General features: G+C 37.0%; 1 protein-coding gene and 1 long non-coding RNA gene across 3 annotated transcripts in view; one reads left to right on the forward strand and one right to left on the reverse strand.

The window, feature by feature from the left end:
- LOC123873781 (runt-related transcription factor 3-like) overlaps positions 1-8,997 on the reverse strand; it is a 57,994-nt gene extending 48,997 nt beyond the window's left edge. The window contains exons 1-3 of one of the 2 annotated variants that reach the window (XM_045918813.1): positions 8,910-8,997; positions 7,810-8,427; positions 872-1,111 (exon numbers count right to left, since the gene is read on the reverse strand). In XM_045918813.1, the coding sequence (XP_045774769.1) occupies positions 872-1,111; positions 7,810-7,921 (352 nt within the window). In that variant the 5' untranslated portion in view covers positions 7,922-8,427; positions 8,910-8,997. Of the gene's footprint in view, positions 1-871; positions 1,112-7,809 lie in introns of both variants that reach the window. The other variant, XM_045918812.1, reaches the window with a different exon arrangement.
- Positions 760-16,356, forward strand: LOC123873782. Its single transcript, XR_006797752.1, has 3 exons — positions 760-818; positions 9,838-9,843; positions 16,346-16,356. It is a non-coding gene; the product is annotated as an uncharacterized LOC123873782 (long non-coding RNA).
- Positions 16,357-17,161: the final 805 nt, after the last annotated feature.

Here is a 17,161-nt window from a genome sequence, read left to right on the forward strand (position 1 = left end):
TGCTCGCTCGACTTCATACCTAGGTACATTACATGTGTAGCTAAATAAAAGTTATTTTTTACTTTTTAGTGTTTGTGGTTTTTGAAGTCGGTTTTATTTTTCTTTTGAAAATTTTTTATTTCACAATTTTTATGTAACCAGAAGCTGAAACAGTTAAGTAACAACAAGGTATGAAGTCAATATACAAGTTTCCTAACATTTTTGCAAACGATTTTGCTGAAGTTCCTCTATTTTTGGCGCGTTTTGATGCGTTTCTATCACCTGATTTCTGCCGATGCAGATGCAGTCTTGAAAAAACTTATTTGCTTAAAAATCAACAGTTATTTAAAAATCTTGTACCAAGTAAAACAAAAATCTGTATATTTTGCCAGATATTAAGAATGTCTCTCATTGAGAGTTAGGTAAAGCGACCTTGGAGTCTTGGTGCTTAAAAAATCCTATGAGACATTTCACCGGCGCGGCGGCGGTTATTTACTTCACCTGGTTACAGAAGGACTGCTATTTTTTGCGCAAAGTGTCTAGGTATAGAGCACAGAATAAGGATTGTATGTTATTAGGTAACAGAAGTTTGACGAAGCCATCTAGACAGAGCAAATCGGCAGTAGATATCTACTCTGTAACGAGCGTCCCGAGAACTCCGTAGTAATGCCGGGACATTTACCTCAAAGGCGTCGGACTGTGGTATAGAAGCTGTTTTGCACGGAATTTCAGATAGAATAAATTAAAAATGTTCACGTGTAGTTTCTTCACATTAAATATGACACATGTCGTCTGAATGGTCCCCTAAAGAAACCCCTATCTTGACTATGAATTCCAGTGTATGTCTATCAAGCACGAGTCACGACCCTAAAAACGACAAAAATAAACTCACCTCTACCGCTTCTCCCGACGAACCTCAAGTCGTTAAACTTAGCGACCCTGTTCTTCATGACCGCGGTGTTGTTCCTCAGTTCCGCGGAGCAGTTCTCGTCGTTTCCGGCGCGCACGGTGACCTGCGTGCCGTCCATCACCTCGCCCAGGGCTACCACCTTGAAGCCCCCGGGCAAGGTCTTGTTCGAGCGCCAGTGGTGTGGTAGCGCCGAGCACATGTAGTCAGGGCTGCCGGTGCGCACTGTTGATTAAAAAAAAAAATTGTTTTGATATGTAGAGGATCCAGCTATGCCAAAATGACCAACATAGTACCAAACATCGCTCCAATATCAATGGTACCAACCTACAAATTGTCAAAAAATTATTTTGTGAATTCTCAATTATGAAAAAATTATCCAATATTCAAATTATTAATTGAAAAATGTAAACCAGTGATTTTTTTTAAATCCAGCCTAAAGCCAAATACCTAACTGGTTGTCTCGCTACCCATAACCCAGCCACTAACACTGTTGCGGCTTCACCAGTGTGGAATTCGGGGAGGCGAAACAAAGTAGCTCTTTGGCCGCAGTGAATGGAAATATAGGGAACAAGTCATTCATTTCATTGTTAGTCATTAAAAGTTGTCTCGAAACTTGTTTTATTTTTTAACACTTAATTAAGTATTCATTCTTCAAAAGTTTTGACCGTATTGTGAACGTTTAATAGTATTTTTTTTTAAATCAAATAAACATAAGTCTGATAGAAATAATTGCATAAAATGAACCCAGTGTACACTACTTTGAAACAATGCATTTTATAACTGGATTCATTTATGCCAAAATTAACCAAAAAAAAAAACAATTTAATCCTAGAACACAATTAGTTGAAACAAGAGCAATCTCAAGTCCAACTTCAGGTCCTCGATGATCGAATTCGAGCGGCGTAGCTTAGTACATTTTGGCCACATCGATGATTTTGGCATAACTAGGTCCGACTATGTATAAAGATGACTAATTAGTTGTTTGCGTAATAAGTATAATTGACGTACAAAAATATGAAAATTAATTACCCACTTCGGGAGCTTATAACAATAAAATTGCAGTTATCATACGCTTGGAATACAGTTAATTGGAAATACCGTAAAAAGGAGATTAATTGAGGAAAACTGTACACATTTAGTTAAATACGAGTAAAGTACATAGACCCTATCATTGTCGGGTCACGTTTACAATTATTTGAAGGGTAATTAAAAGTTTTTGGTTAATGAGGATAAAATATTATGCTTAATTATTGTATTGTGTTGAACGTAAAAATGTTCCATTATTTAAAAAAAAGATAATATGAGCGATATGACATAGTTGGCATTGAATCCTGAAAGTAGGTACTTATTACCTACTCTATATTTTAGGCAATTAAATATATCCCTATTTTTCTTTATTCCAAAGACTTACCATTTACCAATTATTATTAAGGGTATTCAAGGCAGCAATACATGCTTATGATAAATAAATAATTTAAGGATCTGCAGAGAAGCAATAGGAAAAATTCACGCCGAAAATATTCCGTCCAAGAAACGGGGCATAATATAGAAACTGTAGCTGTTTTGAGATACTATAAGACTTCGCTACCTACCTTTCATGATTAACGTGAAGTAGTCAACGGGAAGTACCCTATAGGTTTTAATTCCCTTGATATGTCTTGACAGACAGAAAATGCAGAGATCCAATAAAAGTTCCTTTTTTCTTTGGACATACGGATCCCTAAAAAAGTTTACTACAATTTTATCTCAATGATGTCGGGAAGGGAGGCATCAATGGCAGAATATCAATGGCCACCAATCTAATTATCGGGCGCGGTCGCAACGTTTAACCTCAGGACTTATTCAAGTCGGCCACAAAATAAACCACAGCTTCAAATCCTAAATCCACACACACTTATTATTATTTCATTGTTTTATCCTCTTCCTACTAAAATGTCTGCGGTGGGTCACATTGGCCATGTATCGAGCCATGGTAATTAGGTAACTAAAGGCTAACCGAAGACCCTTTTAGCTCTAGAGAAAACAAGTTGAAAATAATTGTAAAGTGATAAAGTCTATCCAACAATAGTAATACGATAAAGAGTGTTATAGATAGAGAAAACCGTACAGTTGCCCCGGGATTTTTAAAAACCTGAATCAACGCGAAACCTAAAAAAGTCGTGTTAAAATACTGAAGACAAAAAATGTTTACAGGGTGACCCAGAAAAAGATGTGAATAGATTGCGTGAAAGAAAATCTAGGGATAATAGAAAATACAACAACGTGGAAGAAGGACGTAAAGGATATAACTGAATGGAGGAGCATTTTGGTGGCGCTGCCGGCTGCAGTCAAAAATTGTGTTCTGTTGTAATGTTTACTTACGATGTATTTAGAGGTAGTAGGTATTCTTCTAAAACCATAAGCAATTTTAGGATGTGGTTAAAGAGTTTCAACCGTTGAATTTGTAAAAAAAAATCACCGAGTAGCGGTTCGGGCGTGAAAAAACATTAATAGTGTAACTGTGGTTTCTCTATTTACGGAAGCGAAGGTATACACAAATTATGTGCCGCAAACTGCGGGTTAGTGCGGTCGACGTAAAGGGCTGGGATGTCTCTCCTGTCATTACACCAATCTTTGTAGAAAGCGATGCATCAAATTGATTTACTCAGAATAAATTGTTTTTAATTTTTTCTAATTAAAACACAATTGCTAACATTTTTTTTTATTAAGTACCTACATAGATTTATTTAACTACATTTTAGGTACGCTGTGATAGCCTATAAGTATAGCTTGTTTAAAAATCACTTGTTTTAACGGTGAAGGAAAACATGGTGAGGAAGTCTGTATGTCTGAGAGTTCTCCATAATGTTCTCAAAAACATACATACATATATACTTAGTACTTAAATACATATCTTATACAAAGACTACTAAAATCATAACCCTTCCTTTTGGCTTTGCCGCAGTTGGGTAAAAAAAATGTAGTTCAGAGCATTATTGTGTCAGATACGATAGTCTACGTGGAGCCACCGTATTATATTATACCTATAGCTGACGCTAGGATAGTTATAATAAAATCTATGTTCTTGACCGTTAAGGTTGGTTAGTCAGGAAAGTGGGTAATTTTAATCCGTATAAGCAGGTTTTTTCACTCGTTACCATCCAAGCGAATCGCCTTCCTTTGTGATTTAATTACAATCATTCGCGTTAATTTGAAGACTAAGTATTTAGTAGCACAAAGATATCTAATTTCCACATTTTTATCAAGCTTAAGTCATCAACTTGAAACGTCGAAATTGTGTGAAAAAACTACCAAAACTTTATCAACCTTAACAAGGTAAGAATTAGCCAGAAATGCACGGTACCACGATTACAAGGGATGTTTATGGAACCTAATATGTACAATGTACATAATTAATTTATTAGATTTTTGTTTTATTTTATAATAATATAATTGAGTGTTTTTACCAGAATGTTTCATTATGCACAAAATGAAGCAAATAACTCCGTTGTTCTATTTCTAAAAAGTGGTTAACTGCAAAAAGTATGAATGGATGAATGAATATACTATTATTGTACGGCACAAAATTAATACAGAACAAACACATACCTAAAAAGCAACATAAAAAAGTAGTGTTTGAGTCTTGAGTTATCATCAAAAATGCGCTTCCGTAATTTTTTTTTATTACTGATGAGCATCAGTTTTTGAAAATTCCCATGTTTTCTGGAGCTAAATCAAAAATTACTTTTTGCAGTAGAAATAGGACGGCGCACATTACTCAGCTACACTTTCTGCTGGAAAGCATTTTAAAATCAACATAAAAACGAAAATGTTTGTAACCATTTTTGTTAGTGTTGATCGGACAGGCCGGCCCAACAAAAGCAAAACTAGGAAGCACTAGCTACGCAGATTATATGGAGGCTCTACATCGAAACTACCTGTGACCTCATTAACTCGCATTGAACGATCTCATTACCATGAGTGCTTTTACGCCCTTTGCTATTTTGCTTTTCTAATTGTGTTTAGGTAACGTTAGCTTTTTATTTCATTTTTGATAGATTCTGAAACCTATCTTATCACCTATGGACGAACTCGGATTTCAGGTTCTATCAACAAAAATTGATCAGTCTTTTTTTTCAACACTTACATCTAGCATTACAGGATAGTATAGATATAGATAGTAGATAGAACATAACATATACCTAGATAGTAGATAACATAGAACGGGTCTCCTCTCAGGATGAGACGGATTTGATCATAGTTCTCGCTGGCCAAAGGCAGACTAGTGAAAGTGACTAAAAAAATAGTGCAGTCAGTATATAGTTCATACTTAATTTTGCACTTAAATATGTTTATACTTAGGTTTTTCAAAAATACCGTGAGAACTCTGTGACTTTCCGGAACCAAAATGAGCCTATGTTCCTTCCCGGGATGCAAGCTATCTCTACATCAAAAGTTAAAATCGTTCAAACGGATGGACCGTAAAAAGCTAACAGGTAGACACTTTCGCATTTATAATATTAGTATGCATTATCAAAATATGTATCTTAAGAAGAGATGAATAAAATACCAATAAATATCTATAATCCGAAGTATACTATTGAGTCGTATAATTTGCGTAATGCCTATAAAAATATAATTAAGAATATTAATTAACTTATGAATGAGATTATTGAAGAGGTCAATTAACCGGGTCAAACGGATCTAACTAAATTGGATAGAACTTGAATGAATTGAGAGAAGGCACCTTAAGAAAATGTCCTTGAACAAACGAAATATTTTATTAGTAGATTCTTCGATGAGTTGTTCATTATCATTATGTTGTCGTTCCTAGGTCATATCAATATCACTATCACATCCAGTTAATTGTAGTTTTAGAATAGTTTTGTCTAAATATGTAAAAGGAAAAACTGACTGACTGGCTGGTCTATCAACGCACAGCTCAAACTTCTAGACGGACCGGGCATCCGGGCATAATAATAGACATCCGCTAAGAAAGGATTTTCGAAAATTCAAGCTCTATCGGGGTAAAATAGGCGTTTGAACTTTGGAAACTTTTTGAGAAAACCAAGTCTTACCTAGATATCTGATAATGAAATTGAAGGCCGAACTTATTACTTAACTCACTTATTCAATTATTTATTTATTTTGAGCTAAGTGGTATTAAGTAATCAAATCATATTGACCCCATAGTGTTGCCAACACTAAGCATGACTAAGTTGTTATGTGTTTGGACATCTGTTAGTAAGAGTAGGTATACTTTTATATTCATAATGTGATTAACTATTAATAGCACTCGACAATAATATTAGAACAAGTTATTTATTTATAGATAAAAATGTAAAGCCCCAGTTCCATTCTGTTTTCCGGGTTTTTACTTTTTACGTATGTAACGTAATGTACGCTTTGATTTTTTAGAAGGCTCTATTGGAAATTCTGATATTTACTAGAAAATTCTGAGATTTACTTTTTTTTTAGTGAGCTGCGAGTCAACTAGTCACTCAGGTATAGAATTTAGGACAGATAATAGTCGCAAAGTAGTTTCAACTTATAACGCAGATGAATATTGGGTTAATATGGCTATAATATGTATATTTTTCAACCAGAATAACCGAGATAACTCAACGGGTTGCGAGGTTGAAGTGGAATTGGGCAGGGCAAAGAATTCGAAAAACCGGTAGACGTTGCGGCATCTCAAGGAGCTAGAACGGTGACCTTGCACCGGAAAGCGCAGCGTTGGAAGACCGGACAAACAGGCAAACAGACTACATCAAAGAAGTCGTAGGAAGTTACTGGATTCAGGGGGCACAAGGCCGTCGCATATAGAAGTCCCTAGAAGAGACGTATTATGTTCAGCAGTGGACGTCTAACGGTTGATAACGATGATGATTAATGATGTTATATGAGTAGCTAAAAATTGGTAACACGGTATCCTGATATTAAAGAACAGCAAATGCCATTAACGAATACCTTGAGTAGAATTGGTGAATTTCAGCACCAAAATTCAGAACAACCGACAATGTCTTGTGGGCATTTATTAAGGGAGTAATAATCACCTCTTTAATAAACCCTTCTCAAATCTTTGTGGGATCACCGCAGAAGGAAGTAAAGATCTGATTACTGATACATTTAACGGGTATTCGTCGAAAAATTGCCACACTGCTGGTAATGGAAACAAATTCCTCAGAACATTACCCATGTACAGAATAATTATTTTCATGGTGGTGAGGCCTAATAATTTTTTTATCTTATCATATACTAATTACTAAGTATTATTGTAATGGACATTTTATTTCATCTAATGTTTCAACAATTAATCGTTAGCGATCTATGGAAATTGTGAAACCCCAAATCCGTCGTGGCCGTGGGTTTTTACGTGAGGCTGTATTTTAATTCAAAACTTCGACAGCATTGGAAAATTTTATGGAAATCCTGTTATTTATTGAGGATTTCAATGATGATTTGAGTGAAACCTTTAAAATTAAAAAAGAAGGAAATTCAGTAAATAAAAACCTACTCGTGATTAGTTTGACAAAACCAATCTAATAATAATGGTAGAGTTACTCAATGTAAGTTATAAATTCCCATAGTAAATTTCTCTATCAGTGCGATAAATGTCACAGCTGTTTCAGAGTATTTTATGTTATGTGTTTAGTTTACTTTTAAATAAAGAATTGTTATTAGGTACTATTAGGTAACTGTCAAAGTAAACTATCAAAATTTGCCATTGATGGGTTTAGTTACAACAATATACTTAATATTATACTTTCTTATAAGAAAATGTAAATTATTCTAATTAAGTACCTAGGTGCTTCATCTTAAACTGTAGTTAAAGGACATGAAGCGGTCCAGGAAAGGTATGAGTGGAAGCTTCTAGTTTTGAAGGTCAAGATCCTCTTTAAGTCTAAGAAAGAAGTTAATGATGTGTATGACATCCTTACCGAGATCCGGGTGCTCACTCTTCGTCTCCTCGATAATGGAATGCACCCACCAAGGCTCGAGTTCCGCCATCTCTCGGCGCCGACGGCCCCTCGACTCATAGGGCAAGTGCATCCTTCAATACAGCATCACACACTTCTACCGCGCACTCTTGTACTAATTTGCTAATCTCTAGAAGGCTGTATCTTCGAGTATAATATTTTGTTTTGTGCGTTCTTTGGCGATTTTTCTTTCAGTTCTTCCTCAGTCTATTTAAGTATCTTAAGTTTACTATCCATGCACGTTTGGGAAATAAGGCAGGCGGTTTTTGATTCTAATAATATTTTAAATCAAGATACAACAGTTTACGTCGTATAATTAATTGGCAAGAATATGTTATGGTATGCAAGGTGTTGAAACTTTCGCCACAGCTCTTTGCGTATGACCTTTACACCGATGAGTAAGTTATTGTTAGGAACACTTGAACTACCTTCTTAATGCGACTTTTGGCACCAATCCAAGATTATTTTCCGTGTTATTGTTCGTTGAAGTGCTGTTCCTTTTTGATTGATTGATTGCTTTTTTTTTTGTATTTACATTTAGATACGGGAATATTTTTGGTTGTTGTACTATAAAGAGATCTTCGAGTGAAGTTAGCAATTGTATTAACTTTTTAACTATAGGTTACTACACAGTTTTTGACAGTTAATTATTTAACACAAGTTCACTCACTAAGTATCACACGATACTATGATTCAATGATGTAAACAATCACGAACGTTTACATAACTTTTTCCTTAACTCAATATTTACGTATACTAGTAGGAATCGGGTCGGGCCTTGACGACTTCAACTTAACTTTCGTCATTTTATATGAGTCACTGGGTAAGGCTCGAGCGGAATAGACCAAAATATCTTCTATCATCTGAGTTGCCGGCTGACGGTTTAAAAGTTCCGAGAAGCGCGCGTAATATCTCGTGCGAAGACGCACTGTCAATATCAGCTGAGCGGATTTAATTGGAGATATTTCCCCACGCGTTGCGTCAGCGCCGGTTGTAATCGAGTGTTATATTTTTTGCAAACAAAGTCGAGCGTAAGTCCCGCGCCGGTCACAGGTATTTACCGCGTACGTAGATCGCGCGTCGTGCTGAGTGATGACGGTGAGTCACGCGGTCATCGGAGGCTGCGCGTGTTTACCGCTCGCGTGCCTCTCTACTACTGAACCGCCGCCATTCTGTCACTCGCTGCCTCCATTGCCTGCGGTCAATCTGCGGTCTGGCCACGCTTCATTTGCCGGGAAAATGCTCATCTCGTCTCTCACTCCTGCACATGCAACGGTTCATACGTACGAGCGGAACGCGCGAAAGTTTTACGTTATCAAACATTTTTGTTTAGTTTCATTGTTGAAAGGGAAATATAATGATGTTTTTCATTATAACGCGATGTTTCATATCTCGCTTGTTCTCCGCTAGTTCTGAAAGAGACGTATATATAATCAAGATTGTAGCTTCAGGCTTCTATTTCCAGAAGAAGTTTTGTCTTAGATATTATTAAAGAGCGAAATTTTACGTTGCGATATAAATGACGCAAAATAATTTGCAAATTGTGACAGGTCATTAGATAACTGTAATGATTTTGTGAATTAGTGTAACAAGAGCCTAATGAATTTGTTACGAAAAATAGCAACATAGGTACCTCTGCCTAATTAGTAGGTAGGTGCCTATTGTTTTATTAATTACCTAGGTCTTACTTACAAACTGCTATCAAGAAACTTGCTATTTTTGAAGCAAATAACTTTTTATAACTTCATTTGCGTTAAAAAATGGAAGGACGTGGAAATCATCACAATTAATACACAAACTTTTTTTTTAAATTAGTCGGCAAAAATTACGAGTAAGTACTTATTACAATTTTAAGAGTTACGTTATTATTTAAAAACTCATAGCAGAGCCTTAAAAAAGAAAAAACTAGTAAGAGAGCTTCGAGGAAATTTCAGAGAAGAAAATCATCCCATCACTGGGCGCATCTATTTGTCCCAACTCCCTATAAAGATTACTGTTTGACCCAGACCTTATACCTACAACAGTTCTTTCTGCAGAAGACGATGATTTTTTGTTGATTTTTCTGGTGCAGTGATAAGCGCTGTGATCTTATTAGGCAATTATGTGGGAGGTCCCGGGTTCGATTCCCCGAGCAGGTGTAATTTGGATGGATATAATTTAGAAATTATGTCAGGTCTGGCCTGGTGAGAGACTTTTATCGTGGTGGCTAGTTACCCCCCTACCAGCAAAACCGTGCTGCAAAGCGGTTTAGCGTTCCGATACGATAGTGTTACTGTGTAGGTAGAAACCAGTAAGGGTTCGATAAAACTGTAATACTTACCCTTTCTAAGTTAGCCTACTCCCATCTTATACTGCATCATCACTTACTGAGATCGCAGGAAGGGCTAACTTGTACTTAACAGAATCTGTTGTAGTGCAGACTGTAGACTACTTAAATATCAGGGCTAAGTACCTTGTAAAGGAATAAAAAAGGCTCTGTCGAACAAAGCCTTAACAGAGTCTGTTGTAGTGCAGACTATAAACTAAATATCATGGCTACCTTGTTATGTAAGAAATCACGATCTCCACAGGGACCTTAAGATAGAGTTCGTATACAAAGTAATTCAAAAGTTCGCAGAAGCTCACCAACATCGACTTCACCATCACGTTAATTTCGAGGCTGTGAAGCTTCTAGATAACTTGGACATAAAAAGAAGACTCAAAAGAACCAAGCCGTTCGAACTAGTGTTAAAAAGTGCATAAATGCAGTGATTGTGTAATAGTGTTTGTGCTACTTTATTTTTATCTAGGTCACAATAACATAGTGGACTGTAAGCATATTAGAATAAACTAAGGACAGTTATTGGACTGAAATTAGATTTAGAAATTATTCATAAGTAGAAGTTTAAGCTAGAATAAAATTACTTACTAGCCCATAGGCTAGATCGTAGTAGGAATAAAGCTACCATTATGTAATGGAGCTTTATGGTTAAAAAAAATGGCTACCTTGTAAAGGAATAAAAAAAGAGTCCGTTGAACAAAGTCTTAACAGCGTCTATAGTAGTGCAGACTGTAGACTAGATAGCATTATTTTCCGCGGGGAGTACTCAAGACGGGTGGGCGTGCGTCTGGGCGTGGTCGCCCGCGCGCCGCCCCGCAAGACGCAGCGGGAAAAATGACACACTTGTTGCGTCTACAGACTACGGCATCTACGGTCTACCCCCGACGACGTCTTCACTAGACCAACTTGGGGTTGTGATAGGGTTACCACTGAAATATTTCGATTTATTTAAATTTCTTGCTAAAAGTTTTACATTGATAAATTATACATTTTATTATTTAACAATGCTAAGTACCTACTTACCTACTGATTCTGACAGCAAAGCATATTAGAGTACTTGCGTTTTTTCTTTCCAATGTAATCAGAAAAGGACAGACAAACTTCATATACCTACCTACCTAAGTACTTAATTAAAAAAACTATCAAACTTCGAGACTTTAGGTGCCATTCTTCAGCGTAGTGTTTAAATTTGTTGAGTAGCAAAAAGCTAAAATTCATTTTCCGTCCTTTTCCATCCGTCACTCAGTGGGCGTCAGGGAAAGCTGTGCTTGGAGTTTCTCCGGAAAATTCTCTCAGAAAGAGGTGATCCGTAGAAGAACCAGAGTACTTAGGTACCTAAGTAGCCGTCATGGGTTGAGAATCTGAAGTGGCAATGGACAGGGCACATAGTTTGAAATCCTGATTTATTATTGATTTCAACTCAATTTTAGCTAAGTTGTTGAACTGGAGGAAAATGAGTGCTAGTGCGGACAGCGTTTACTAAACAGTTTACACTTACTTACCTACTTACCTACTCAAATATGAATATTTTTGACGAGTAAGTATCTGCTTAAGTACCTACTTAGTAGGTACTTACTGTTGGAGATTGTGATCACAAAGGGATTACTTACCTACTTGTTTCGAGCTTTGAAAATGAGGTGTAGAGTTGCTAAGTTAGTAGGTAGGTAGCTAACCTAATCTAACCACTTACCTACTTAGATACATAAGTAAAATTCTTCTATGAATGTTCAAGTAAGATCTCTTTACAATGCATCACTATAACAACATCAGCTGAAAAAACGTTGATGTGCCTACAAATGTTATGAACTAAGTTAAATAGGTATACCTACTTACTTACCTTACTACTTATGATATGTAGGTCATCAAAAAAGATATTAGTTTGTGGAGACTTCAATATTGATATTTTGCTTCACACTTCTTTTACTGACAGATTACTCAATTTATTTAAAAGCTTTAATTTACAGAAAATTTTCAATGAACCAACACGGATAACTGCAAATTCAGCCACTTGTATAGATAACATTTTCTGTGACTGTAAGATTGTCGCAAAATCGATCATGACGAATCTAAGATCCGATCACTGTGGACAAATGATATCTGTTCCCAGTGATAATCAAGACATAACAAAGTTAATAAAGTATAGGCCAGTAACCACTAAAAAGGTAAAGCAGTTCAAACTAAAGGTTTTAACTGCTTTACCTAAACTTGACTTTACTCAGGGTGGTCCGGATGAACACTATAATGCTTTTTTTGATCTCATAAACTCTCAGTTTAATTCTACCTTTAAAATTGTAGAAAAAAAACTGTTTAAAAATCTTAAATTTAGTGACTGGGCTACTGTTGGCATCTATAAAAGTAGAAATAAGTTGTTCGACTTGTATGCAGAAAAACAATATAACTACACTCCCACATTTGTTGAATATGTAAAAAATTATTCAAAATTATTCAAAAAGGTTTGCATACAAGCAAAGTCACTCTGCATAAAGCAAAAAATTATTAATTCTGATAATAAAATTAAAGCAGCTTGGGATATCATCACGGATGAAACTGGGAAACAAAAAGTGCATAACAATAAATTGGAGCTAAAAATTAATAACCGTATTATTGACTCCAATATTGAAATTGCAAATACATTTGAGAATTTTTTCCAGAACATTCCAGTCATCACTACTAGTTCCCTTAGCTCTTCACCAACAGAAGCCTATGATCTTCTCAGGGCCAATGTCACTGAATGCGGTGTGTTGTTTAGGTTTGAATACGTTACTCCATATGACATTGTTAAAGTGTTCAAATCTTTACAAAGCAAAAAAACCGGAGATCTGTGGGGAATATCAGTAAAAATAATTAACAATATTATTGATATTATTGCGCCATATCTAGCCTTAATTTTTAATGAGTCTGTGGATACAGGCGCTTTTCCAGATCTCATGAAATGTAGTAAATTGATACCTCTTTTTAAATCGGGTAGCAAAAGTGACCCAAACAATTACAGGCCAATTTCAATTTTGCCAACACTGAGCAAGATATTTGAGAAAATCATGCTCAACCAACTGCTTCAGCATTTCAATTTAAATAAGCTACTCCATTCTGAACAGTATGGCTTCACTAAAGGTCGATCAACAACCGACGCGGCCGCAATGCTGTTAAAGCATATATTCAATGCGTGGGAGGGGTCACAGAATGCCATTGGTATTTTCTGTGATTTATCCAAGGCATTTGATTGCGTTGAGCACGAGACTCTTTTAGTTAAATTGAGCCACTATGGAATCAAAGACACTGCGCTTGGTCTCATTGCGTCCTATCTTAGTGATCGTATTCAAACAGTATGTGTGAATGATGTGAAGTCATCCGGATCAGCCTCACTAATGGGTGTTCCTCAAGGCTCTATTCTAGGTCCTTTCATGTTCTTAGTATACATAAACGATTTACCATATGTAGTCCAAAATATTTGCGATATCGTACTATTTGCTGACGATACGTCTTTGATTTTTAAAGTCGATAGAAATAAGGACAATTTTGACGATATAAATGGTGCCATATCTCAGGTAACTCACTGGTTTACTGTAAATAATCTACTTTTAAATGCAAAAAAAACTAAGTGTATTGAATTCGCACTGCCCAATACCAAGAACACAAGTAACATTAATTTAATGATAAATAATGATATTTTGAAAATAGAAGAGACTACTACATTTTTGGGGATAACCTTAGATGCGAAGCTGCAATGGGGCACCCATATATCAACTCTTGCTGGCAAACTAAGCTCTGCTGCTTACGCGGTTAGAAAGATTCGACAATTAACTGACGTGGAGACCGCAAAGATAGTATATTTTGCTTATTTTCATAGTATTATGTCTTATGGAATCTTAATATGGGGTAGAGCGGCAGATATTGGGAGAATTTTTGTATTACAGAAAAGGGCAATACGCGCAATTTATAACTTAAAACCACGCGATTCACTTCGAGAAAAATTTAAGGAAATAGGTATCCTTACCGTAGCCTCTCAATATATTTACAACAACATAATTTTTGTAAGACAAAATATTCTTAGTTACAAGAGGGTTGGCGATCTACACAACAGGCTGACTAGACACCGTAACAGGCTTGCGACTCCTACGCTCCGTCTCAGGAAGGTCCAAAAGTCATTTGTGGGAATGGGTATAATCTTCTATAACAAAATTCCTCAGTCAATTTTGGACTTGCCTTTACACAGGTTCAAAAAATCTATTAAAAATATGCTCCTGAGAAAAGCATATTATACTATCGAAGATTATGTAAATGATAAAAAAGCGTGGATTTGAACTTCGATTCGCTCCAGCAATGCGCAGGACTTCAATTGCTTTTATACATGGCATAATATTGTATATCAAATCTTTGAAAAGAGCAACCGCCGAGTTTCTTGCTGGTTCTTCTCGGTAGGAAAGGCATTCCGAACCAGTGGTAGATGCTTTTGACGATTCGAAAGAACTTGTAAAAGTCTAATTGAATAAAAACATTTTGAATTTGAATTTGAATTTGAATTTGAATACCTATTTTATTTTTCGTGAGGAAAATCCGTCAAGCCGTCCGTGGCCACCGGCCACGTGGGAGCATAGTGGTTATGTCGGACTCCTAAGTGCTGACTAAAAACTTCACGAAATTCCATCTTACCACTGACGATGGAGCACAAGGGACCGAGAACGCCTCGTTTCTCCACCAGCGGATGTCCGCCGCTTTAGACCCACTACTGGGACACTACGTACGAGTAAGTAGGTAATTAGATACTTCTATCAACATAGTATTAGGTAACCTATCCCAAGAAAACTCCTACCATTAAGTACTTATACCTATGATTAATGGAAAAGGGTAACGACCCCTCAGCAATGAGGAATACTATGATGTACCTACTTAGAGAGAGAGAAAAAATTCTAGTAGGGAGATGTCATGATAAGGGTAGGTAATACTGCGCCACAACGTCAGCTGAAATAAGTAGGTGCCTAGTCTTGTTCCCGCAATCGGCCGCGTTGCGGTCTGCCACCCCGACTCCGGGACTACCGCTGCTAAAGTCGGTCATTGTATCACGTGGAACTGCAATAAATTCCTAGAGCCTCAATAGCTCAACCGGTAATGGAGTGGACTGAAAACCGAAAGGTCGACGGTTCAAACCCCGCCCGTTGCACTATTGTCGTACCTACTCCTAGCACAAGCCTGACGCTTAGTTGGAGAGGAAAGGGGAATATTAGTCATTTAACATGGCTAATATTCTTTTAAAAAAAAAAAAAAAAATCACCACTTATGCGCAGCCGTAGATCAAATTACAACTATCCCGAAATAAGAAAATTTATTTAGGAAAATAGCTCTCTACCTAAGAAAGTTCCTAGAATTCGAGAAAAAGTGGCAAAGGTAGGGAAGTGAGGCAGATACTTACTTAGTTCGAAAAACTGATAGATATTAGGGTACGTGCTACAATGGCAGCCTCACAGGTTCACGCGGATAGCTTGGTCCCGGAAAACTGCAGCAATCATGGTATTCTTGTTGCAAAATTGAAGCCAATAGTGAGCGAGTGTTGGCCAATCAGAGGTGATTGCCATCGTCACACTGTAAGTACATTATACTTAGCTGTTGTTTTACCGTAATCAAGCCCTGGGACGCGTACTAAGCGTTGGCAGAACTACCACTAGCAGAGTAAACTAGAGTGAGGGAATTTTCTTATTTTATTCCTGAATCGAGGACATGTCAAATATAAGGCTATGGTGATACGAAAATCAAAGAAAAATAGGGCTACTTTTGGGCTGTGCCACAAGGTAGACAACTTGTTATGGAATAAAAAACGTAGATATTTACGAGATAGGGACGAACGTAAATATTTACAACACCACGCCGCGCCACTATGCCACTGAGGGTAGCCTTGTTCCCGCAATCGGCCGCTTGCGGTCTGCCACCCTGACTCCGGCACTGCGCCGCTGCTAAAGTCGGTCATTGTATCACGTGGTTACTTTCCACATCGTACTTTAAACTTATATAGGTGCTCTTTTTAGCCGACTACATACAAACATACATACACGTATGTACTTACATACGTGCAGGTGTTTGTATCATCAGAGGTCATGTTTGTTCAGATTCTGTGTGTTCCACCGTAGCGCCTAAATTACTGGGCTGATTTTGATGAATGAGGTGTCAAATGATTCGTTGATATAGGCTACATTTTACTTATATGAAAAAAAATCGACCTGACGGATGTTAAATTCAAAAAAAATTGGGGGTCTCCAAAAAATAGAGTACAGATAGGTACGAGTATAGAGAGGGATGTCAAATAAAAGAATATCTATCGATCGACAGTTCGCGGGTAGTAGTCGGGTTTAGGTACTAGTAGCTGTTGCCCGCAACTAGTCTTCGTGAATGAACCCGCATCACTCTACGAATCACATCTCCTTAATAAAAAATTTACAAATATTTTATATAGTTTCTTACTTGAATACTTCAATTAAACACTTTAAGGGTTCAGTTCAAATAAACCTAAATTATTGCTCCAAATGGCCATTCCATAACATAGATAGATACAGGGAATAGGTACCTACCTACCTACACACTAGGGATGGTACGGAGCTTCGGTTCCGGTTCCGTTAAGTCGGAACTTCCGATTACTATTATACTTTCGGTTCCGACTCCGGCTCCGACATTTTTTAATCGGAGGTGTGAATCGGAGGTCGAAGCATAGATAGCGGGCGAGTGCGGCGGGCGGCGGCGTGTGCCGACCGACTGTTATGATTCGACAGGTTCATACGCGTCGCGCGGGGAATCGCCCCTCCCCCGACCCGCGCACTCAATTGTCAATTATTTTTTCACTTGTTAACGCACACGACAGCACGACACGTTCATTGGTTAAATAGATATTTGTTTTGATTTTTGCGGCTTATTATCAATGAAAGTCATCTGTTTTTGTGTTGGACAATGAAACCTAAATCAAGTTGTATTTGGAACTACTTCATTCAAGTTAATTCGGATTCGGCAAAG

The sequence above is a fragment of the Maniola jurtina genome, chromosome 17 (genome assembly GCF_905333055.1).
Source record: "Maniola jurtina chromosome 17, ilManJurt1.1, whole genome shotgun sequence".
In the NCBI taxonomy this organism is placed as follows: domain Eukaryota; kingdom Metazoa; phylum Arthropoda; class Insecta; order Lepidoptera; family Nymphalidae; genus Maniola; species Maniola jurtina.